The sequence below is a fragment of the Callithrix jacchus genome, chromosome 12, assembly GCF_049354715.1.
Source record: "Callithrix jacchus isolate 240 chromosome 12, calJac240_pri, whole genome shotgun sequence".
NCBI classification, from domain to species: Eukaryota; Metazoa; Chordata; class Mammalia; order Primates; family Cebidae; genus Callithrix; species Callithrix jacchus.
The window spans coordinates 91,266,219-91,292,694 of record NC_133513.1 but is presented as its reverse complement, the minus strand read 5'-3'; the positions used below and the strand labels follow the sequence as shown (position 1 = coordinate 91,292,694).

General features: G+C 43.9%; 1 protein-coding gene across 2 annotated transcripts in view; it reads left to right on the top strand.

Moving 5' to 3' along the window:
• HPSE2 (heparanase 2 (inactive)) overlaps window positions 1-23,083 on the top strand; it is an 880,681-nt gene extending 857,598 nt beyond the window's left edge. For both annotated transcript variants that reach the window (XM_035268743.3, XM_002756506.5), the window contains one exon: window positions 20,418-23,083. In XM_035268743.3, the coding sequence (XP_035124634.1) occupies window positions 20,418-20,583 (166 nt within the window). In that variant the 3' untranslated portion in view covers window positions 20,584-23,083. The remainder of the gene's footprint in view (window positions 1-20,417) is intronic.
• The last annotated feature ends 3,393 nt before the right edge of the window (window positions 23,084-26,476 follow it).

Here is a 26,476-nt window from a genome sequence, read left to right as displayed (position 1 = left end):
AGAGGGAGGATACAACTGCTTTCCCCAAGAATGTTCTTCTAAAGAGGATTGTTTTCAGACTTTTAAGATAACGTGTAGACAAGACATTTGTTAGGATGATGATAAAAATTCATGCTAAGAATTATAAAAAAGCGAAAGCATGAAACAGAAGATGGTAGTCAAGGGTAGCATTTTTTCATGAGCTTGTTTTCCGTCCAACCAAGGATGCAGGCAGGCCTCTAAACCTATTTACCCCATCCCTACGTCCCTGCCTCCAAGATGATTCCTCTGTGTTTGGAGCTGGCCATACCTTAACCCCTGTCTTTCTATACCTATCCTTAAGGGATAGTATAGTCGTCCCCTGAAGGGACGACTCCCACTGGCTAGTGATATGCTGTGTTCAACTTCTGCTATCACTGTACTAGTGAGGAGTTGTGTTACAACTTTGTTAAGAATGTAGGAGACCAGCCAGGCACAGTGGCTCACACCTGTAATCTCAACACTTTGGAAGGCTGAGGCAGGCAGGTTACTTGAGGTCAGGAGTTCAAGACGAGCCTGGCCAACATGGTGAAAACCCTTCTGTACAAAAAAAATCCAGGTGTGGTGGCAGGCGCCTATAATCCCAGCTACTTGGGAGGCCAAGACAGGAGAATTGCTTGAACCTTGGAGACAGAGGTTACAGTGAGCTGAGATCATGCTACTGCACTTCAGCCTGCGTGACAGAGCAAGACTCTGTCTCAAAAAAAAAAAAAAGTAGGAGAGGGACAAGGACAAAGAGAATTCTACAGGGATCCTTAAGAAGGATTTGGTAATATCCACTAAGCTCAAATAATGTCACGTAATTGGAAGAACATTGGAACTGGAATTAGAAGGTGAGGATCTGAATTCATTTACTTTTGTGATCAAACCTGAGCTTCCTTAACTGTCAAATGGGATTATTACGAGAAACAATTTGGAAAATATGGTTGAAATAAAGCCTTCCACAAATGCAAATTCCACACACCCATGCATACACATACATCTAAAAATGTAAGTACAGATACACACATAACAATTTTACATATGTTGAATTAGAAAGTTTTGAATCGGAATTCAAGGGAAGTGGATTCCAACCCCTGATCCTGCCACTAATTCACTGTGAAACGTTGGGCCCTTGATTCTTCTGTGTCTGTTCTGCCTATAAATTACTGTCAGTTTATCACCTCTCCTATTCTAGATCTCACTGGTTCAACACTGGGCTGTGCCTTGGTGGACTGTACCTGCCAGACAGGGACTGGTCTGGTCATGTACATGTTCAGGACCACGTCTAGTGTTCTCTTCAGTAGCTACTAAAGAGCTGAGTGGTCTAGGATGGGGGTCTCACAGGAAGGGTGCGGTTTCAGTGAAGCAGACTATGCAGAAAGGGATGAAAGGAAATGCTAGAAGTGATTTCAGCCTTTGGTGTCTCTTTCTTTCATAAGCCTCTGGGGCCAGACTCTGTGTTCTATGTCTGCTAGTTCCTTGCTACAGCCTGAAGCGGTATTAGCTCAGAAGGGGATAGGAAGTTCTGGGAGCAGAGGAATGTGTAATTGCTCTTGTCTGGAGGAACCAGGGAGAGGGTATAGAGCAAATCAGTACCCTCCTATTCAAGCCACCAGTTGGGTATTCTAGTCTAGCATTTCAGCAGTAGGGAGAAGCCAGAAGACTTCTTTGCTTGCTCAAAGACATGGGTAATTCTCATTCTCTTAGAATTGCCCTTGGGGCTGGGAAAATTTGAAATCTGAGAGGGCATCTCCATGTGAACTCAGAGCTAAGCTATGTCAAGTATCACACAGGAAGCACTGTTGGGGTCTCTATTCAGGTATGGTCTAGGCGTCTACATTCACAAGAAGGTTCTTGTTTCCCATCTCAGTGAATGAAGAGATCCTCTACTTCAGTCCCAACTCCTTATATAAGAGACTGTTCTTATTCTAAGAACCAGACCCAAAGTGGGTGCTCTCTAGCCCATAGGACAGAAGTTTTAGAAAATTGTAGTGTGTACAAATAAGAGTATTCTGCATCTGGAATACATAGTCTTCAGGGAATAGCTGAAGGAAATGGGGAAATTTAGTTCAGAGGAGAAAACTAAGGTAAGTCATGAGGACTTTCTTCAGAGAACTGCCAAGTGAAATGAAACAGATTTGGCCTAGAATACTCCAAAATGACAGAAAACCAAGGAGTGCAATTTAAAAGAGATAGATTTCACTTCAAAATGAGCTCATTTTCTAAAGGCTTGCCTTGTCTGACCGAGGTCAGGATAGGCTTTCTCCAGAGGTAGCCTATTAATCAGAATGTGAGCAGGCATCTCAGAGGTGCTCTAGGATTCCTTCCTCAGTGGGAGGTTGGGCAAGAGATTACAGCCTCCCTTTGAGCTCTGAAATTCTATTCTCTTCTGGTCCCCATTCCCCCTGCTTCCTCTTCACTTTTAGAGCTTGTGTTCTCAGTGGTCACCAGCAAAGTAGCTTCCTCAAGCCACTAAAAGGCCACACAAAGAGGCTCTAAGACTGGAGGAAGTGGTAGCAGTATCTGGCTAGTTTCTTTTTTTTTTTCCCCAGAAAAAAATCCAGCTGTGGGTTCCTCCCTTGTCATGTTCCCTCATTTCTTACCTTTCTGGGAAGAAGATGGCCCCATTCACATCCCGAACAATAGTTCCCATTCCGGATTAGTCAAGAGTCAAGAAGAGCACTTTGGGGGCATCTGCAAAACACAGAATCTACCCATTGCCTTGTGCGATCACAAAGCAATAACCACTGTCCTCTAGGGCAGCAGTCCCCAACCGTTTCAGCACCAGGGACTGATTTCATGGAAAAGACTGTGAGGGCTTTGGGGGTGGTTTTGGAATGAAATTGTTCCACCTCAGATCATTAGGCATTAGATTCCCATAAGGAGCAGGCAACCTAGATCCCTTGATGTGCAGTTCACAATATGGTTTGCATGCCTATGAGAGTCTAATGCTGCTGCTGATCTGACAGGAGGTGGAGCTCAGGTGGCAATGCTCACCCACTGCTCACCTCCTGCTGTGCAGTCCAACCTGTTCCTAACGGGATTGGTCCATGGCCCAGGGATTAGGGAGCCCTGCTTGAGGGAATCATTTGTACCTAATAAATAAAGCCAATGTCTCTCAACAGAGAAGCAACATGAAGTTTGGCCTAACAAGCCAACTGATATCTAAAATCAAAGGGACTTACCTTTTCAGATAAAAAGCAAACCAAGAACAGGTGTTAGGTCAGATCCCAGCATTCTTCCTTATGTGCCTTGTTCAATTCCTTTTGAAGGGAAAATACTACAAAAATTAGGAAACAAGGATGGAACTTTCATCACATTGGCTATTCTGTTCTGACACATTGACCTGAGGGAACCAGCAGATGCTAAGAATCTTGAGGTGGAGTGATACTGGGAGGTGATCTGGCTCTTTCCCCCAGCCTTCAGCCTGTGGCCAAGCCATCTGGACCAAAGGATGGCCCACATTTAAAGAACTCTCAGAAAGGGGTGACCACAATTTCAATCCTGTCTGAGCACTTAATTTCATAAGAACACCAGGTCCTGCGTACCTATGGCTGCAACTTTATAGATAATGAAGAACTTTTAATAGCCGTCTTCTCATTTAATCTTCTGACAGAACCATGAAGCATATCAAATAATTCTTGCCTCCCTTCCATTTTAGAGTTGAAGACACTGAGTCTCAAAGCATTAAGTGACTTATTCAAGAGTCACACAACTAGTAAGTGGCAAAGCTAGAAGTCCCTAGCATCCAGTTCTCCTGACCCTTACTCTAGTGCACTTTTTCAACCATGTGCTGTAGTCCAGTAATATAAAATTACAATCACATAAGACAAAGATACAGTCTGGATAAATTAACTCTGTCATGATATTGTCTGGGTTCATTTCATCGTAGGCTCTTTAGAGAATGAATATATTTGAAGAGTATTACGTTACCCAGAATTTTTCTCCTTCAGGCTAATTCACGCCAGTTTCACTAACTTTTCTTCAGAAATCCAAAATTAAGATTTTTTTTTTTTCTTTGAGACAGAGTGGTGCAATCTTAGCTCACTGCAACTTCTGCCTCCCAGGTTCAAGCAATTCCCCCGCCTCAGCCTCCCAAGCAGTTGGGACTACATGTGTGCGCCACCATGCCTGGCTAATTTATTTTTAGAACAGATAGGGTTTCAGCATGTTAGCCAGGCTGGTCTCAAACTCTGACCTCAAGTGATCTACCTGCCTCAGCCTCCCAAAATGCTGGATTACAAGCATGAGCCCCGTGCCCAGCCTCCGACCATTTTAAACGTTCTTCTCTGAGCTATTTCTAAGACTGTCTCCCAATCACAGAATTCTAGTAAAAGCACATTTTTTTCCAGGAAAACTGGGGAATTCCCTTCTGTTTTTATTATGTTCTTCTCACACAAAGGGATTATTAAATACCAGCAATAACTCTAAATTTCTTTGAGGTATATAAAAATCAGTATCAATATATTCTATTCCAACCCCGTATACACAGGCACCTCCAATTCCCTCACACCTAATGGAGTCCATTCTCAGAGCTATATTTCTGAGGGAACTACGCCAACGGGGAGACTTCCCAAGGAAACTGGAAAGTATATCCCTTCATCCATTCATCAACTTTTATTGATCCTACTTTGTGCCAGACAGAACTTCCTCCTCTTCAGTGATCTAATTTGCAATGACTGACCAAAATGTTAAAAGAATTGTGGTCCCATAGCTGTAAGTACTCAAGAGTTCCAAGTAGACAAATTAGGGGGAAACTCTGAATATTCAATGTGAATGTGTTTCAGACAAATTAGGGGGAAATTCTGAAAGTTCAATGTGAATGTGTTTCAGATCAGAATGTCCCTTGATCTTTCTATTGCTAGGCCATATCCTCACCTGGCTTTCAAAAGCTATTTAATGTGGGGTGTTTTGGGGTTGTTGGGGAGGGGATTCTGAGATGAATCTCACAATCTCCTAAAGGAGCTCAGAAGAATCTCCTAAAGGAGCTCATCTCTTACTAGAAACAAACAACGAACAGGAAGCAGCCTGTAGGCGGTGCCATAACAGACATGTAAAGTATTTCTGCTCTGGGGCTAACAGGTTCCATATTCATGTTGAAATTTCATATCTGCATGAGCCTCTCCTTTAGCTGCCATGATTTTAGCTGAAAAGAATCTCAAGGCTCCTATGAACCAAGAATCTTATTGCCTATTCTGTGAAGAAATGAACATCTTTTTTTTTCTTTTTCCACATACTGCTCATTTTTTCCATCTCTCTGGGATATAACTTTTGCTTTGATTTCACCCTCATTAAATCCTATATCAAAGAAAAACATTGGCATCTAACTGCATGCCTTTAGAGAGGTGTCATTTGATGTTAACCAAACAGAATGGTTCTGAAAATAGTCAAGTAACTCCCAGGTGCTAAGACTTTAAAAATATCTTCATGTCCCTGCTGGAACAGACCAGATCATGTTATGATATTTCATCTCTGGATTCAGAGCTTGACTAAAATGTGAAAAATCCTGAGGGCTAGACTGGCCACCACCTGACCCCCCACAATCTCTGTAATGATACCTGGAAGCACCGTGTTTGGTTTCTGGACAGACCAGGTAAAAGAACCTTTGGGAAAAACCTTAACCCCATTAATTCAATACCAAGACTCAGACACTCAAAAACAAAACATGAAGACTTGTTTTCTGGGACCAGTAGGCCATTAGTTCATTTATCCCAGCAGCCACAAGACATCTAAGTATTTTAGTTCTCTACTGCTGATATTAGTTGGTACCTAGACTTTTTGAACTCTGAACAACCAGATATACTCCCTGCAGGTCTCCATTATCTTCACTTGTCTGGGATCATTTAAATTAGTTTCTTTTAAAAATAAACCATTCTATGAAAGTTCTGTAGTTAGTAAAAGATGACTTTATAAAGGAAAAATTTCAAAGAACTTGTATGGGTCAAGAGGTTTCTTCTATAACATTCCCGACATAAAGCTTTTCAGCTTGTTTGATGGGATAGCTCGTCTCAGGAATTGGCTCATGCTAGGACTAGACACCTCTGATTGTAGGAAAGAACTTCCATGTATTAGACCAAAGGGTGTTTTCTTGCCCTTTCTACTCTTGCTTTGGAAAAAGTAAAAACATAAAATATATACCTTCTTTTCAATTTTTGTATATATCTACCCTAAAAATTCTAGTCTCCAAGCTAAGCACTCTCAAATCCTTCAGCCATTCCTCAAATGACTTGATGTTCACATTGCTCACCTTCAATCCATTAAGTTTTAGGATCTTATTTCACAGGATTAACTTTTCAATTTTCTGGGGTTTTTTGTTTGTTTGTTTGTTTTGTTTACTTGTTTTTTTGAGACACATTCTTACTCTGTCGCCCAGGTTGGAGTGCAGTGGCGCCATCTCGGCTCAATGCAACCTCTGCCTCCCCAGTTCAAGGGATTCTTCTGCCTCAGCCTTCTGAGTAGCTGGGACTACAGGCCTCTGCCACCATACCTGGCTAATTTGTATACTTTTAGTAGAGACAGGGTTTCACCGTGTTGGCCAGGCTAGTCTCAAACTCCTGACCTCAGGTGATCCACGTGCCTTGGCCTCTCAGAGTGCTAGGACTATAGGCATGAGCCACTGTGCCTGGTCACCTTTCAATTTTCTTACCTCACCCAAACTTAGTTGAAGAGGTCTGAGATGTAGGAGGAAATATGAACATTGTGTTATTACAATTCATCTCACCAACACAGTATAGCAACGTTTTTTACATCTTTGCTGACTTCATAATAAAAAATAGTATTCTTATGTTAATTTCTATTCTTTGAGCATTAATGAGACTGAAGAGTTTTCATTGTTAGTATTGTATTGCTTTTATGAATTTTCTATGTCCTTTGCTTATTTTTCTATTGGGGTATTAGTCTGTTTTACTAAGTTTGCTCTAATACAGGTCTAAGGCAGTTTCCCCCTTTGCTATCATATGTATTAAAATATTTGCTCTAATATTTTATTTGCTATTTTTCTAACTATATAATAATTTTCTGGACATACAGAAGTATATTTTCTTGACATACAGTATTCCCATTTTACATAAATATGTTTACCTTGTACTTTCTTCCATTCTACTTATATGTGTATGAATTTTTATTCTTGAAATGAGGTCAATATGCATCTTTATTTTCTTCCAGTTTCTTTTTTGTTTCACTCATATTCATTTATTTATTCACTCAAGATCTGTTTTGATGCATGGTAAAAGGCAAGGCGCCTCAGTACCTGTGACATTCAGGCTGAGAGCATGTGAGGAAAGCTGTTAACTCCTGCAGGGCCTCAGATGTTAAAATATCGTGAAAAAATAGGATAATTTTGTATAAAGCAAGACTTAGAATGGAAACATCTTTGACCTGGAGCAAAAGGCCCTGCTGGTGCAGATCAGCCACATCAGCTGCAGCCCTTTTGAAAGGCCATTCAGAGCCCCTCAGCAGGAAGGACAAGCTGCAGAGGCCGAGAGCACTGAACGGCAAGAAAGCGCCTGAGATCAGGGAGATTTACGAGCTGCCTGTGAGCGAACAGGAAAGTGGTACTTACTCTAAACACTAACATTCAGGTTAGTGCCCAGTTCAGAAAGGCCAAAATAGACACTTTCAAAAGCAGAAATATAAATATATATACGTATACGTATATATATTTATAAAAATACTTATACTTAAGGTTCTGAGGCAGTATATAGAAAAAAGAAAGAAAATATTTAGAGAAATGAGCCTCACAAATCTTGTTAATGCAAGCTTACTCACTGAAACCCAGAGGATTTGGATTCTTTTAGCCCTTGTGCTAATTTGTGGGTGTTTTGTGGCTCATGAAGAGGAAGTGGCTGTAACCAATGTTATCTACATAAATAAGCATATACATATCTGAAAACTACAGTGAGGATACTGAATGGCACATTCTTCATTCCCGTAGTTCCTCTTGCCTGACGAGAACTTGAACCACTTTCTGTCTATAAGGAGCTCTCTGCAATATAGTCTAGAACTTAAGAAAAATCTAAATGATTTTATAGAAATTAACTTTCAAGAAAAGAAAAACATTTTTCTTTTCAGTGTTCATGGAACAGAGTTGGTTATCAGTGCTGATGCTTCATCTGATTTGTTTCCTAAGTCATCCTGTAAAGTGCTACACACAAATATCCCTGGTACACCAAGGAGCATAATCGCCCCACCAAGGTACAAGCGGAAGGGGCAAGACGTTCAGTGAAGCATTTCTACTGAAATAGCAAAAATCCTCACTTCAGTCTATGCAGCAAAAAAACTTGTCTTTGGAAAGTTCACATCTTCCTTTTAGGTTAAAAATATAGAGAGAGCCTCCTGGCATGGCACTCAAAAAGTAAGAAAATCTCTTTTTATTCAAAATAAATTCAGAATGTAATGGTTAGAAAGATATCTGCGGCTGCGGCCCCTCCACCCCCAGCTACAAACATACTCACCCCTTCTTCTACCCCTGGTGTTCAACATTGGCTACACTTCCAATTACCTGGGGAGCTTTAAAAACCCCAATGCCCAAGCCACACCACAAACCAATTAAACCAAAATCTCTGTGCTGAGACCCAGGCACCAGTACTTATTAAAGCTCTCCAGGTGATTCAAATATGTGGTCAAGGTTGAGAACCACAGTCCCTCTATAAACTGCTAGAACAAGATCCCAGCTGATTTGCATCTTGGATTTTTCCCAGATTATATCCTTCATTCAGGCGCCACACCATTTTGCAAAGGCGTGAACATGCCATGAGCCCCGGGAAGTTCTCTATGACTTAGTGGAAGGATGGTTGCTGGCCTCCCAAAGGGTTTATTGTTTGTTTTGTTTTAACTCCCAGATCACTAATGTGGAGATCACTGTGCCGATTAGAGGATTATAAAATGCTTTTATATTTTACAGCGACTTGACATCTTAAACCAAGATGTTTAGGAATCTAGGCTTTTCACTCTTATTTTCCGAGAGTTTTATATTTGTTCTCAGATCCAGATTTTTTCTCCAGCTCATTCCCAGCAGCTGGAAACTCTCTGCATAGCTGTCCATTAAGGCTGTGGTCTCCCCTCTTCACCTCCACTCACTTAGGGACCCTCGTTGCAGGCAGGGATTTCCATTCTGTCTGAAGACCTAGACGAAACACCTGTAAATGGATGTGTTAGGGTAGAGCTAACATATTTCTAAACAGTTGATTCTAAAGTGAGAGGCAGAGCATCAGAATATGTAGGCAGTTCTGGCAGACTGAGAAGAAACGGCCCTTGTCGTCTTCTTTCCCTGTGCCTTTCAGAGGCTATGATTTGGTGATGGATGAATGTAAGCTTTAAGGAACTGAAAAGTTCTAATCCGGCTTAGCTCTATAGTGGGGCCTGGGTCCCAAACTGGTGTTTCTTTGGCTGCTAAGCATCAGGAAGGCCAGGACAGGATGTGGCTCATTCCAGACAAGGGGCCTGGAACATTAAACTGTGGACCCACTGCCAAACACCAGCAATACTGGTGCAGACTAGCACTTCCCTGCTTACCCATGCAATGATGATTCAGAGTCACCCAACACTTTGCACTTTGAAATCTGTGGCACCTGGAACAGAGCCTGTGCCACCTGAGACATCTTTTTTTTCCCCTTTTGAGAGTATACCAGTACACCTGATATCATGGGGAATACTTTGTCAAAAGCTAATAAAACAGGTATTTATCTCTTTCACATGTGTGTTAAACATAACTAAACACGTTTAAAACATGTGTTACCACGTGTGCATACACACACACACGTGCCTTCCTACCTGTCTTCACCTGTAGACTGCTGTAAAGGGGATGCTTTGCATCCCCACATTGTCTCCTCTAGCTCCACACAATTAGGGCTGAGGAAACCGTGTCCCTCTCCACAGAGCATTCATTAACTCGAAGACAAAACAGACCACATAAGGGTAAATATAGGAGATAGGATTTTGAGAGAGAGAGAGAGAGATGAATTCTGACTTGGGAATCTGGAAAGTCCTCAGGGCTGAAGGCTGTGGAGTTGGAGCCTTTCTCTTCTAGGAAAGGCTGTAGGGAAGGCAACTTCTAGCACCAGGATGAGCTGACTAAAGTTTTGGAAGTACACAAGTTCAAGGCACATTTTGTTTGGGAGGTGGCAAATCATCTCATGTGACTGGAATACAGAATGCTTTGTGGGGCAAGGGGAAAGGCCACAAACACATATTAAGGCCAGACAGCAGAAGACCTTGAAATCCAGACTAAGCTTGATTTTCCTTCCTTCCTGCTCTTTGTATGATGTGTTTATTACGGTGTGTCTGGGCAGACATTTGCATATTTCAGTGTTTTCTGTCTTAGATTAAGTCTGTTGTAATTTAGTTTGTACAATGAAAAGAACAGTGGAACTATGAATAATGCCCCTTAAACACTGCTTGTTAATGATGATGATGGCACCAATTCTTTACAATGGGAAGGGGACATAGTTAACCACATGCTGAAGTCTCCATGGTTTTTATAGCTGATTCCTATTGTGTCCTGTGGTTTGAGTGTGATATGCCTATGACATGGAGCTTTGAGATGGCTGCAGGATCAAATTTTCTTTCTAAACTTCCCCCAGATGATTCCCTCATCTGCTGGGAGTTAACAATATCAGTATAAATCCAGGTTCCTTAGTCAGGCTCTCATTTTGTCTGCCAAGTGTGCTAAATTATTTTAAGCCATTAGGAGCACATGGTGGAATCCATTATGGTTAGGATCACTATTATACAGACTTGGACAGAATACAGATCAAATCCTGACCCCAAAACCACACTACATCCAGGAAAAGCCTATATCCCTAACAACTTGCCTATAAAACCCCCAGCTTTGCCTGTACAAAGGAGTCCTGGTATTTTCTCCGGTCAGTGATACAGAAGCTAGATCAAAATTCCTCACCATTTCAGTTTGTCCCTCAGAGGGTAGCATGGAGGACAAGTAATCTTCTCAGCCTCAAAATGTCTCAGGGACCAGGAACTTCAAATAGGATGTAGGCTGTTGGAGGGGCAAGGGATTAGGACACTATTTTCCCCATTTTCTTTATCCCTCACAGTCCTCTCTCTTGAACAACAGTGGAGGAAGAGATTGGAACTGGAACATACAGCCAGGCATGACTGCTAGAGCAGTTGATAGAGCAGAACTCAGCACGTATTAACTACACAGCTACCACAGACAAGAAGGCACTGAGCCACATACTACTGAAAATTAAGAAATGAAAACAAGTCAGTAGCAGACAAATGGCACAAGGATACAGATAAAATAAGGCTGAAAGGGACACTAAAAAGGAGATGCAGATAATGTGCCGCTCTCCCTTCCAGGTGTCTTATCAGGTAAGGTCCCAAGCAGGAGGCTACCTCTGACAGGGCCTGGAGGGAAGAACAGGTGTATGAGAGATTCCACCAGATTCTAAGTAGAGCAAAAAGCACATGGAAGAAAAGTTCAGGACACACTTGAAAGGAAGTAATCCTCCCCGTGACTCCTGAGGAGTGGGAGCACCCCAGAGAGGGTCATGACCACTTATCGAGCCTTTCCCTGAGCCAGACATGGGGAACCAGGCGACACTGCCTGCAGGGGCCACTCCTGAGCAGCCTTCCTCAGCGTGGTAGCCATCACTCAAGGCAATTTCAGACGAACTTCCTGTCCAAGTTGCACCAGATGCACCGTCTCCCCACCGAGCAGGAAAGAGAAGCAAAGCCCTTCTGTCCTCAAACCTGGCTGGGGCCCCTCCGGGCTCTAACCTGCCCCTGACCTGGAGAAGGGCAGGGCAGCTGCACGTACCAGCTTCCTCACTCAGCCAGGGGGGCTGGGGGGCTGCAAAGCACAAACAGGTGCGGGGCCGACCCTACGGGCGGCCGGGGACCCAGAGCCCGGGAGAGCCCGGCGCCGAGTCGTGCGGGCGCCTCAGACCCCGCACCTGCGCCGGGACCCCCCTTCTCTGCACGCTGGCCGGGAAGCCGGCACCCCTGCAGGAATTGCAGCCCGGCCTCGCACGTTTCTTTAATATTAGGCCACATTCCAGGTGGGACCCCTGCCAACGGGACCGCAACGAGGTTCTTGTTGGGATTTGATTCTTTGATTTGTTCCTCCGGGAGGCCAAGCGCGGGGTACATCTGCCGGCCTTCCCGGGACTGGAGTGCGGGATTTGGAGGCAAGCGGACGCGTTCCGGCTTCCTGGGAGCCACCGCGAAGCAGGCGATCCTGTCACCATTGTGTAGAATAAGAGTGACCTCTAGCGGTCCTTAGGAGAGCACACTAGAGGAAAGGATGCTGATAAGCAGGCACAGACCCATACAAACATACAGTCAGATTCATTCTCTCCCCTGTCCCTCTTCCTTTCTCTCCCCCTTCCCTCTCTCCCTCTCTCTCATCATTTAACAATACAGAAACTGAGACCAGAAGCGGCTGGTCACATACCTAGACATGCACATTTCGTGTCCCAAGTCTGGACTAAAACTGGTTTCTGGCCTTCCGGTTCAGTGTCTTTCCTTCTAGGTAGTAGTTCTTTTGCCCACGTGTTTATATCCAAGGTGGCTTTTATTGACACCTCCTGTGTGAGTGGGTGGACAGGATAGTGAAGGATGAGTAAGACAGATGGGCTTCCTATCTAGTGGAGAGACTGACAAGCACTTAGCTTAGCCATCACAATACTGTGTGACAGGAGCTGAGACCCAAGTAGCACTGGGTCCTGTAGGAGCACCCCTGACTTGCAGGACAAGTATGATCCAGGAGAAGGAAGCTGGAAGGGAGGAGGGGGGCAAATGGAGAAGGGTCCAGGTAGAGGTAAACCATGTGCAAAACCCTGCACTTAGACGCGATTGGAGAAGTGGCGTGTAGATTGAAAGGAGGTGGGGGGTGGAAGGGAGCTGGAATGGGCAGGAGCTAGCGTGAGGCTCTCGACGGTTGCAGAAGTAGATAGATAATAGGGCCTGTGCACGGAGACTTCAGGCAACGTTCTAAGATCAGCAGGAAGTCATTTAGACAGGTGAATGTCATGGTCAGATTTCTGTTTATGCGGGATCACTCTGGGTTTGGGATTAAACTTTGCCTCAGGCTATCTGTTAGTCATAGGCAACCTACCTGAAAGATGGTTAAGTCAGAAGGGATTTTAGGGTTCATTTGATCTATCGACCCTCACCTTACAGTTTGAGAAACTAGGCTCAGAGAAGGCAAATGTTCTGAAAGTGACTGAGACAGAAATGATTTTAAATCTCTTCACCTCCCACTCAAGGTCCCCAAATATGCCAGCCTGAGCTACACATGAGTTCCAAAGGCTGCTCCTGATAAAACATAATTCCCCACTAAAGTTCCTCCTGGCTCCACTGGAATCCAGTAAATTATATTCAAGCTTTAAAAAAAAACATACTAAGCCGGGTGCAGTGGCTCATGCCTGTAATCCCAGCACTTTGGGAGGCTGAGGTGGGAAGGTCACGAGGTCAGGCATTCAAGACCAGCTTGGCCAACACGGTGAAACCCCATCTCTACTAAAAAAAAAAAAAAAAAGTAGCTGGATGCATGGTGGGTGTGCACCTGTAATTTCAGCTGCTCAGGAGGCTGAGGCAAGAGAATTGCTTAAACCAGGAGCTGGGAGGTAGAGGTTGCAGTGAGCCAAGATCACATCACTGCACTCCAGCCTGGGCTGCAGAGTGACACTCCATCTCAGAAAAAAAAGAAAGAGGACATCCTCATTAGACTTGCTTCCCTGACATCTCAGAACAGTTGAAACCTTGCTTAAATATCCATGGCTATCGAGAACGGTGATAAAACACAAAGGCCAAAAACTGTAGACAGGTGGGTGGAGGGTAGCAGGGGAGTGACCGGGCCACGGGGCTCCCATGGAGACCTGGGGAGCAGAGGGCTTGACTCCAAACTGACACATTGAATCCCATTTTAAATAACATTCAAAGTTAATAAAACAAGTTTAGGAATTGGAAAGTAACTCAGACTTTGTAAAAACAGATGGTGATAAAATGCAGTTGTCCTAATATTTGGATAATTTAAATGCCCTCAGCAGTTCAGGCAAACTAGGGAATTAAGAGAAATAGTTCAACTTAGGCTGGATCATTCAGCATTTGGTTTGAAAAGTAGTAGGCCAGTTAGGAGGTATCAGAATACGATGAAAATATGATAAGGATGATTTTCAAAGAAAGAAACACAATCCTGGTGAACACCAGCTGGAATTGGAGAAATGACACGAAATAGCAGAAAGCGGTGGTCAGGAGGCCAGAATTTGAGACCTAGCTTAGCCACTTATTAGCCATATGACCTTGCCCAGGCCACTTGACCTCTCTAACCTTGTCCCCATAGTAAAGTTGCAATAATAGTAATACTGGCCTGTGTATCTCCCTGGGCTCTTTAGCAATCACAAGTGACAAGGGAGGCCAGATAGAGCGGTGGTTAAGGGCATCAGTGCAAATCTCAGCTCTGCCACTCATTGGCTGTGTGACCTAGGTGAGTTTTAGACCCCTCTAAACTTTGATTTGCTCATCTGTAATACGGTAATGCTAACACCTGCCTCAGTTGTTGTAAGAACTAAATGAGACAGTCAAAATAAATCATGGCATAGTGCCTTTTGCATAAATAGTGATGCATAATTGATGAATTTTATCATTAATGTGATTATGTTTACAAGCTTACAAGCTGTTCAATGTACATAAATGAAAGATTATTGTTATATTTAGCATGATATGACTTTGCTGGTAACAAGATAAATGTTAGAAGAAAAATATAAGCAGGAAGGAAAGAAAGGGAGTGATAAAGCACATGGACCATCTTTATAATGAAGGGACTTTGTAGATAAGAACATATGAGGACTCAAGGTCTTACAAAACCTTATTCACAAAATTAACTTATGTTCACTTAGCTGAGAGATGGTCACATAGATCTTATTTAAGGATGAAAAGTATTAACAATGATCAATGGTCTCACGTCAGGTTGGGATAAGGTATCTAGTGAGTGACTGAGAGGATCAGTGATAATTCAGATCTTATCTAACATCTCCACAAGCCACCAGAGCAAGAGTAACTGGCACATTAATGAAATCTGTAAACACACTCAGCAAACCTCCAGGGAGCCTCTTTAGAGCTAGAGAAACTCTAAAGAAATGATGCAAAAGAGCCTCAAAAGTCCATTCACTCATTCAGGAAATATTTAGTCCCTACTCTGTGCCAAGCAGCTCTTTAGGCACTGAGGATTCATACAACTAACTCACTACATTAAGGGCCGCAGTTATAAGTGACTTTGGGTTGCTGAGGGAGCCCACAAGTGGGGCTCCAAACCCAACCTAAGGGTCAGAGAAGGTTCTCCAGAGGAGGCAGCGCCTGCAGACTCTGCAAGGATCATTACAGTTAGTCTGGCAGAGGAGGACAGCTGGAGGGAGCACCACACACAACAACACAACGACTCAGAAGCAAAACTGCAAGTCATTTAATTTGGTCATACTAGGGCACGGGGGGCTTGGCCTCTTCAAGCATGTGGGTTCCTTTTAAATGTCAACAAATGTCCTGGCCTTCCCACATTACAGTAATCGTCCTTCCAAAATCTATTTCTTAAAAGTACATGATACCTCCCTCCCCACCAAAAAAATATATTGGGAATTAGAGAACAGTTTTTTATGAACTAATGTTTTAATCCCAAAACTGCTATACTCTGGTTTCTCTTCATATTATATAAATCTTTCGCCTTTTACCAAAACTGCTGACTAGCATTTACATCTGAAAAATATTTTCTGGCCGGTTGCAGTGATTCATGCCTGTAATCCCAGCACTTTGGGAGACCAAGGCAGGCAGATCACAAGATCAGGAGTTCAGAACCAGCCTGGCCAATATTGTGAAACCCTGTCTCTACTAAAAATACAAAAACTAGCCTGGCGTGGTGGTGGTGGACGCCTGTAATCCCAGCTATTCGGGAGGCTGAGGCAGGAGAATCGTTTGAACCCAGGAGGTGGAGGTTGCCGTGAGCCAAGATGGCGCCACTGCACTCCAGCCTGATGACAGAGGAGACTCCATCTCAAAAAAAATTAATTAATTAATTAAAAAATAATTTTTAAAAAGGAAAAATATTTACTATCATTTTTGTTATTTTGGACACAAGGTCTTGCTGTGTCACCCAGACTTGTGTACAGTGACGCAATCTCAGCTTACTGCAGCCTCCAACTCCTGGGCTCAAACAACCCTCCCACCTCAGCCTCCCAAGTATCTGGGACTACAGGCGTGTGCCACCACCCCCATCTAATTTTGTTTATTTTTTGTAGAGATGGAGTCTCCCTCTGTTGCCCATGCTGGTCTCAAACTCCTGGACTCAAGTGATCCTCCTGCCTCAGCCTCCCAAAGTGCTGGGATTATAGGCATGAGCCTCTACACCCAGCCTACTATACTTTTAAATGAACTTGTGTATTTTAATCCCAACAATATCTACTTACATTTGCATTGAGAAATATTTACCTCATCTCTGTGAAAGACATTATTTTTCATTCTTAAATAATCTTTGTGCATGCATATATTAATGAAATTCTTACAATAACCAGCAAACCCCCCTCCACACACACACACATACTCCCAGAGGTCTGCCATCCACAGTGAGCATTGGAGAAGGGTCTGGCGGATCTGAGATTGGAAAGGTAGCTGGAGCTGGCCATCATTGGTCACAGTAAAGTGTAAGGGAAGGAGAGTGTTGGTGAATTTGAAGTAGTGCAATAACAACAGATAACTCTGTCAGCAATGTGGCACAGAGATAGGTTAGGAGGCAAGTTCTGAACTAAAAATGTAGCAGTGAGTAGAGAAAAAGGAGCAGATTTGAAAAACATTAGAAGATTGAATTGTTTTGACTTAGTTACCCTACACATGGGAATTGGGGGAGAAGTCTTAGAAGACTCCCAGCTTTCTGGCTCAGGTAATTGGATAAATGGTGATACCATCACAAAGATTTTTTTTTTTTTAAGGCAGAGATAAGGACAGAGTTTGAGGAAAAGATTTGGATTTGGACCTATTGACTTTGAAATTCCTGTGGACAGCCAAATGGAGATAAGGAAGTTCATAGAAGGAATCCAGGGTAGAAATACAGGCTGGGGAGCATCAACATGTGGATAGTAACTGAAGTCATGGGTGAGAGTAGCAGCACCCCAGGAGGAGTGCAGAATGGGGAGAGGAGAGTCCAGGGGCAAAACACTAGGAACTCTAGCATCTGAGAAGCAGGCAGAGGGGAACGGCTCCCCCTCAAAAGGAAACACCATCCAAAGATGAAGGAGGAAAACAGAAAGAAATGTCATGGGACCAAGGGAAGAGAGGGTTTTCCGAATGGAGCCTTGAAAAGTGTCAGCACCACAGAGCAATCAGGTATGATAAGGACCAAAACGTGCATCTGTCCACAATCACATTTAAAAGGATAACAACAACAGCCAGGCACGGTGGCTCACACCTGTAATCCCAGCACTTTGGGAGGCTGAGGCGGGCTGATCATGAGGTCAAGAGATCAAGACCATCATGGTCAACATAGTGAAACCCCATCTCTACTAAAATATAAAAAATTAGCTGGGCGTGGTGGCGCGCGTCTGTAGTCCCAGCTGCTTGGGAGGCTGTGGCAGGAGAATTGCTTGAACCCGGGAGGCAGAGGTTGCAGTGAGCAGAGATTGCGCCACTGCACTCCAGCCTGGCGCCTGGTGACAAAACGAGACTCAGCCAAAAAAAAAAAAAAAAGAATAACAACAGATCAGGCATGGTGGTGACTCACACCTGTAATCCCAGCACTTTGGGTGGCCGAGGCAGATGAATTGCTTGAGGTCAGGAGTTGAGACCGGCCGGCCAATATGGTGAAACCCCATCTCTACTAAAAATACAAAAATTAGCCAGATATGGTGGTGGTACATGCTTGTAGTCCCAGCTACTCAGGAGGCTGAGGCAAGAGAATCGCTTGAACCCAGGAGGTGAAGGTTGCAGTGAGCCAAGAATGGGCCACTGCATTGCAGCCTGGGCAACAGAGTGAGACTCTGTCTCAAAATACATAAATAAATAAAAATAAAAAGAATAACAACAAAAACACCATATCTTAAGTATATGGCTCATTATGCTTTCAAAGCACTTTCCTATTTTTTATTTCATTTCTTTGATGCCACAGCCTATATAATGTTCTTACAGATGCAAAAGCTGCAGGGCAGCAAGGTTAGGGGATTTGCCAAAGACATCTAGCAAGTTAGCAACTTGGCTCCTAGAATTAGAAATTTTGGTCCAGAGTCCACCATGCTTCCTGGCTCTACTCTTAGCTTTTTAACCAACCAATAAAGAAACCAGAATAGGGGCTATTCTAGGATAACTACTCATTATTAGTGTAGATTTTTAAAGATTTGCTTATCACGTGTTGTTTTGCACTCCCCAGAACCCAATGATGTCAATACTCTGGGAACATCTGACTCTAAAAGGGCATTACCTAATTCTTCAGAAGAAAAGCTTTCACCTAATTCTATGTATGGGAGAAACTACTGAAGGTTTTCAAGTGGAGATCTGAAACAAATTTGAATATGCCTTAGAAAGATTAATAAACATTATTGAACTTGTATTTGACTGTGCTATGCAGATACTCATAGCACCTAATATAAAATAATGAAAATACTGTGAAGACCCATCTTGGCTTCTTTTTTAACTGAACCACTCTCCTCGCCCTGCCTTCCACTCCAATGAGTAGGTTGTCTTCACTAGGGAGGGTCACTTCTCCTATTTGGAAGCAAAAGCTCCTTGCATATGTGATACACTCAACACTGACCTTCAGATCTCAATTCTCCCACCCCCACCCCTTCCGAAGCAGGCCTCGCTCTTCATATAGGAGCCTCCTGCTCACTTACTCACTCAGTCATTCTACCAAGAGTAAGGGGCCTGTTCCCTCTGGCCTGTTAGATCTGGACCTATCCCAAACTTACCCATGTGGGGCCAGGCCTGGATCTCTTCTCTGCCTAGCTCTCCATTGGGAGCAATTTACAACACACTTAACTCTGAGAACTCACTCCTCTACTGGGCATGGGTCTGATTATCTCTCTCTCACCCTGTCTATCATTCATAGCACAGAAGGAACACTAAACAAAGACCTCTATATCCATTTATAACATTTTATTCTCTTTTCAGCTAAGATGATATCATGGCAATGTTATCACACTGGAGATTGGGAAAGGCCCAGAAACAGTCATCACTATGCAATGTTGACTTTCCAAGGGTGACTCACAACCTAATTTTCAGCTGGTGGCCTGTTTCTGGCCTTCTCTACTGACCCATAAAACTAAGCTTCCACCTGGGTTCATGGCTGTCAGGAACAGCTGGAACATCACCTGGATTCTGATACCGTAGGTCAAGGATGGAGCACCTCCCTCTCAGCCAGCATAAGATGAGCTGTTTCTCCTTTCTAAGTTTGCTATGCATGTGGTCCCCCTCCTCAGGATGAAAGTGGCTGGCTATATAGAAAGAATTAAAGCAAGATAGGTGAATTGTGATCACAAATGCCTACTTTATCACCTACTTTGTTGTGTTGCTAAATAAAACATCTGTTAATATTAAATATGAACACTTTTTTTTTGAGATAGAGTTTCTCTCCGATACCCAGGATGGAGTATAGTGGTACAGTCTTGGCTTACTGCAACCTCAACCTTCCAGGCTTAAGCCATCCTCCCACTTCAGCCTCCTGAAGAATTAACCATTCCTGGCTAATTCTGCTTTTATATTTTTGGCAAAAATGGGGTCTCACTATGTTTCTCAGATTAGTCTCAAACTCCTGGACTCAAGCAATCCTCCCTTCTAGGCTTTCCAAAGTGCTGGGATTACAGGCATGAGCCACTGTGCCCAGCCAAAACTCATTCTTAAATTAGAAAAAGTAGAGTTTTTAGCTATATCTCTGTCTCCCTTCAGTATAACTCTAGACAAGCTGATTATCTAATCTGTCAAGTAAACTGATGAGTTATGAATTATACTCATTTGGGCTGAGATCATCTGAAGCCCAAATATCATTCCACAGGTAAAAACAAAACTTTTAAAATGGAAAAGTCAAACTGAGCTGATATTATGATTTTTTGAAAAATAGGAATGAAAGATTCCAGCTTCTGCATCACAGACTTTTCACTTGTCTGAATGATGTGTCTCTGAAGGTAGACTTTCTGGGTTCAAACTCTGGACCTCCAAGCTATGTGACCTTGGGCAAGTCACCTAGCCACTCTAGATAAAATGGGGATAATGATATTAATAGTTCCTTACCTCAGGGGGTCATTGGGATGTTTGAGTGAGTTATTAAAGTAAAGCATCTAGGTCAGAATCTAGGGCATAGACAATGCCAGTAAGTATTAGCTATGTGTGTATCAGACACTGCCAGGCCATCTGGGGCTAACAGGCTTTGTTGCAATGGCTCCCTTATAATGCAATAATGAGTCCCATACTGTTTTTCCTCGCTGTAGGTCAGTGCAACTGAATGGCCAGCCCTTAGTGATGGTGGACGACGGGACCCTCCCAGAATTGAAGCCCCGCCCCCTCCGGGCCGGCCGGACGCTGGTCATCCCTCCAGTCACCATGGGCTTTTATGTGGTCAAGAATGTCAACGCTTTGGCCTGCCGCTACCGATAAGCTATCCTCACACTCACAGCTACCAGCAGGCCTGCTGGGCTGCTTCCACTTCTCCACTCTAGTAGTATCCTCTGTTTTCAGACATCTTAGCAACCAGCCTCTGCTGCCCATCCTGCTGGAATCAACACAGACTCGCTCTGCAAAGAGACTAAATATCATAGCATAATCTTAGCCTAGTTAGGCCACATCCAGCCCAAAGGAAAATGTAGACATGTACCTATATAAGGATAAAGGCATGTGTATACAGCTGAATGTCTCCCTTCATGTGCACTGTGAAAACAAGCTGACAGCACACTCCCAGGAGAAATGTTTCCAGAAAACTCCCCATGACCCTGTCACACAGCATTAAACCACTAACCCAAACCTTAGCCTGCTGCTGCTGCCCTCAGAGGAAGATGAGGAAAGAAAAAAACTGGGTGGACCTGCAAAAACCCATTCTCTCCCAGTTCCTTCTTTGTCTGTTTCTTGCCGCTGCCCTGAGTTTTTTGACACATCTCTTTCCGTAGGGGAGCAATGGGTGAATCAGCCGTGGCCTGCTGGGAGAGCTGTTTATGTGATTTCCTGGCTGATGTATGAGCGTGTGCATCTGGGTTCCTGACAATGGCATCCATCACTGGCAATTCCTCTGGGAAGCGGGTGCTTCAAAAGTAAAATTACAATCACACTCCAGATTTGGTAAGAAGGTTCTATTACTCTGTGAATTCAGATTCCCCCCAGAGTTGCAATGGGAGCCGGGTAACAATATTCATTGAGTGGAGAGTAACTTACTTGGCACAACAAAAAGCAGTCATTATTCTTCATGTTGCTATGAGGGAGAGAGTTTGAGTACAAAGAGAAAGCACACTGAAACATCAGGTACACACAAGCACACACCAACTGAACAAAGCAAATTAGACCTCCCCAAAATTAAGAGAATAGTAAGGGCTCTATAGGGTAAGCCCTTAATTGTTTGATTAACCCAAATCATTATTTTTTAAAAAAAGAAGAAGGTGTGAATCAAAGGTCATCACTGGAAGACACAACTGAATCTAACCTTTTTGCCTCTTCCCAAGTAGCCTATTTGATCTAGAACAACATTGTTAGCCATTTGGGGAGAGAATGGGGAATCTAAAGAATGAAAATCTGGGCAAAACTTTAGAATGGTAGATAGGAGGCTTCTGAGTTGCGCAGGTGTGAAGTGGGGAATGAGAACCTTCTATATGATTCAAGGGGCATGAGGGTCTTTGCCAACAAGCTACAGCTGAAATGGCTTTCTTTTTTATGGATGTGATTTTCTTTCTCAGGATAAATGACACGAATGATACTTTCATTAGAAGGAGGAGAGATTTGACACTATTCCAAGTGAGATGGTGATACAATTCCTGCTGTTGTGAAAGGATAGAAATGGGGTGAGGGCAAGGCAGGGTTGCTAAGGGCAGAGGCTAGAGAGGCTCCCTAAGATGCACAAGGAGTTAAGGATTTGGACCAAGTCTGCAAAATGAGAGATGGAAGGAAGATTAGACCAAAGGGGAAGGAGAGAATTCTCAGCTTGGAGAAGTGGGGATTTGGGAGAGGGTAGCTGACTACCTAATTCCAGGAAGCTAGGGGCCTCGGGTTTTGGCATGCTTATTATTAAGCACAGGAGGAAAAGCACACAGGAGATGGACTACAGTAGCAAGAAGGGGAGAGACGGAGGACCAGGCTGCACCAGGTTAGCAGCTATGCTCAGCACGGAAGCAACTGGAGAGGGGCAGACCCTGAGACTGCCCTGCAGGGCTGCCCAGAAGGGGCCGCTTTCTCTGGGACCAGGCACCTCCCACTGAGGCTTCAGCTCTGAGAGGGCAGGAGAGTGAAGTGCCAAGACGGGGGTGGGGGTGGGGGTGGGGGTGGGGGATGGGCAGAAAATAGGAGAAAGAAGAAACAGATTGTCAGGCCAAAGTGAGAAAGAGAGAGGAAAAGAGAAATGAGATTAAAAGGTTGTTTCCCCCAACTGTTAAAAATGTGTGCAGATATCAGCATCTCTTCTGCATACTGGTACAGGTGCAGCTGCAGGGACCCCTGGTATAACAAGAGTAACCAAAGGTCCCTAAGGGCCCGGCCCTGGCAACCTATGATTTGCTTCACATCCACAGTAACCCCATGATAGAGGGCCTACTACTGTTATCTGCAGTTTTCCTATGAGGCATGGAGAGGATCCATGCTTGCCCAGGGCACCCAGGGGAATGGGTGGCTGAGTGTGAAATAATCCAGACCCTGCCCACTGAACCACCAGGCTCAGTGCTCCGCAGGTGCAGACACCTCCTTCACATCTTTATAGGTTCTGCTCATTCGGAACAGCCAGAGCTCCACTCAAACACGCTTTCTGTAAATAAGTGTTGATTTTTTTTTTCCTTAACTAAACCTTGCAGATTATGGGTAATTCCTGCTTCTTTTATCTTTCTCTGTGTATTAAATGCTGCTCCCATGAGGTTTAAGTTTTGTTTATTTTTTAGTTAATAAAAGGAAGAGGGAATTACTGAAATTTCTCTCTGGAGTCCTGCAATTCTAACTGTTCAACTGTTTCACAGAAGAAATAATTGCATTGTCTAAAGTATACCAGAAAAACATTCCATAGAAACACCTTGGCTTGGAGGGGTGGGTTGCTGTCATAGGGATTCCTCAGTCACACCCACCAGCAAAAGACAGCCTGTGGCAAAACTCGGCATCACAATGCATTTCAAGGGAGCAGTTTGCCAGCTGGGACCAGGGACAAACGCATAGAGGAGCTCATCCAGCAGCTGCTCCAGATCAGATGTTTCCTTCCTAAAACAAGATGTGGCCATAATAATCTGAGACTTAAAAGCCACTTTATTTTAAACCTAGATGAGCTGGCAGAAACGCTCATTTGAAAGAGTAATAATGCAAAAATGAAACATTTCTGCCTTTTGTTGAGATGGTTTTCTGCTTCTGCCTCCAGGAATGATTTTCTTTCTCATTTCTTATCACAAAGGCTCAGAAGAAGTTCTCATTGTTATTTGGAGAGAAAGTCCCAATTCTAGTACCCGGAACAATGCAGCAACTGTGGGATATTAGCATTGTCTCTGCTGGAGAAAAGCTTGAAAATACCAGAAATGGGCTACAATGAGACTAAGGCCTGGGACTCCCAGAAGCTCAATTCCCAAAAGCCTAGTGGCCCTCTGCAGCCCCCCACTTCCCCAGCAGTGGGTGGTCCCTAGGCTGGTGGGCTCAAAGCCCTGCACACTCTGGCAGGGCAGAGGTTTCTAGGGGATGCTGCCTGAGAGGCCCCCACCTGCTGTCAGCACTGGGAGTCTCTGGCCTCCTGGCGGTGAGGACTCAGTCTGCTAACCACTGAGCCTCCCCGTGGTCACGGTGAGGCCCAGCATCTGCAGGTGTGCTCCACAGGCACTCAAGGCCCCAGTGTCTGGGATAGATGCAGCCGTGGGACTCACCTTGGAAACCCACTTAGAGTAACTTTATGTTTAAAAACAAAGGGAAATGTTGAGTCTCTGCAGAAGCAGAGGTGAACCAGGTGGCTCCCTGACAGTAAAAACACTGGGAAAAGGACGGACTTTAACATTTTGAAATATCAATAGAGCAACCAAAAACAATAGAGCTATGGCTTAGAAAAGGCAAGGGAAGAAAGGGCATAAACCCTTACCTAGCATGGCTTCCTCCACGTCTCCTCTCTCCAGCTGCGGCACAACTGTCCCAGCCTGGACCCTGCTGTGTGTTCTTTTCTGCTAACTTACTCTCCACATCCACAGACTCCCATCTGCCAGCCGCTCTGTCCCCAGCCAGAGCCCAGGGAAATCAGCTGTACTGAAGTGAAGTTTCAATTTTAGAATTGTTTGTAATCTTTTCTTAGGATATACCAGAATTGAAAAGAAGATAAGAAACACTCCAAAGAGAGATAGTGCTAAAATGAAATTTATTATTATTACAAGGCCCAAACAACTGGGACGTACAGAACCCTTCCCTCTGAGTTCCACTAACTGTGGCACAAAGGCTTCTGTGGCTGCCCTTCTTTGATCGAGTGCCTTCTTCCTATCACACATGTTATTTCACTGAATGCTCACAGCAGTCCTAGGTGGTATGGTGAGTGTTCAAACCCAATTATAGATGGGGAGGATTAGAGAAAGAAGTTGTCCAAGACCACCCAGAAAAACAGTGTGACAGAACTAGGAGTTGAACCCAGGTCTGTTACATTTCAAAGCCTGCTGTCACTACACTGTGCTACCTCTCACCTGACTGATCGTAGCCAACTTTTTGTCATCTCTGTGTGACCCATCGCTAGATTCCTTAACATCTCATGCATGTCCTACAGAGAACCCTAGCAGTGCCTTACCCCAGTACAACTGCTCTCTGGTTTGAAGATGCCAACTAGAAGCTCTCGTGAGTAGTAAGTAGTGTGTGGACAGCCTTTGCTGTAGAACTTTGAGTCCAGGTTCACCTTGGCCCACCAGTGGCCCTCTTGGTCTGCTCCTCTATGATTTTCTATAAAGCAATTTTAAGGACCACTCCCACCATCACCATCAATCACAGGTGAGGATCTTCGGTATTCCTAAGGCCTGAGAGCTGAGCGGCAGAGCCAGTCAGCACCCCACACACACACAGCCTCCCTGAGTGCTGCTCCCTGGCCCCGAAGACCCAAAGGTTAAATCCATTAACCATTGCCCTAGGGGAAGTATTTGCAAATACTACTTTAAAACAAGAAAGTCAAAATCCAGCAAACCCGCTGCTTTGGCCCTACCTCCTTCCAAACGCAAAGGCAGTCCTGTGGGCACTGGGAGCATTTTAGTGGAGTTAATCAAGTTCCACATGACTGGCTCCTAAGTAAATCCCAGGGTTGCAGGGGCCTATGCACACAGCAGAGAAAAGGAGCCCTTCCTATGTGAATATTACTCTTCAAATTATTATTCATGAAAATATTCTAGGATTCTTTTTCAAGTTGTAAATGTTATATGATAATTTATATTTTTGGAAGAAGGAAAAAGAAGCTTTAGTTTTGTTCATCTGGAAATTGGCAAAATGAGTTCAGGAATACCTCCCAGAAAAATTTCCTCTCTGTGCAGGGAATTTTAACAGGTTAATATTTTCTTTTAGAAAACAGATTAGATTATAGTTTATGAAGCCTGGTGATTGTAGAGAGTTTGGGTCCAGGAGGTAGTTTACATTTTGAGGTAATGTTTTGTAAATAATAACATGCGACAACTCCAATCTCCTGTTCTCAGGGTGTTCTGTGGGGAGAGGAAGGCAACTGCTGCCCCACCCTGACCTTAAGACTGATTGACGGATGAACTAACACATACTGGGCCCTCTGATTTCATGGTGTGCTGTCTGTCCTCTTCCCCTCCCCAACAACCTTTGCTTCAATTACTCTAAGTAGAAACTAAACTTCACAATTCAGTTAGATGCCATTGACTATATTAGTTAAAGTCATTGTTAACTCTAACAGTTAAACCCCAGAATCTCAATGGCTTAACACGGTCCAGGTTTATTCCTCACTTATAAATCATATAAAGTTGAATTGGTGGTATCGGGGTGGGGGTGGCGGTTCTGTTCCATCGACATGCACAGAACAGTTGGAGGCCTAACCTGGAAATGGCATCAGTCCTTCCCACTGAATTCCATTGACCAGCAGGCAGTTGGTCCCATCTCGATGCTAGAGGAAATGCATCCTTATCTGGGCAGCCACTTTCCAACAACTGTATTTCATGGAAAAGGAGCACAAAACTATGATGGATGCTGGAAGACCAGAGAATGAGTCAATGATGTTAGGCCCCTCTAGTTGATTTGCCATCAAGTGAGCATTACATACCATTTGTGTGTGGTGTTATCTAAATTCACAGGACTTTTTTGCACACTCCATAATAACCTAAGCTTCTTCTCCATCTCCTCCACTTCTAATGTCCTG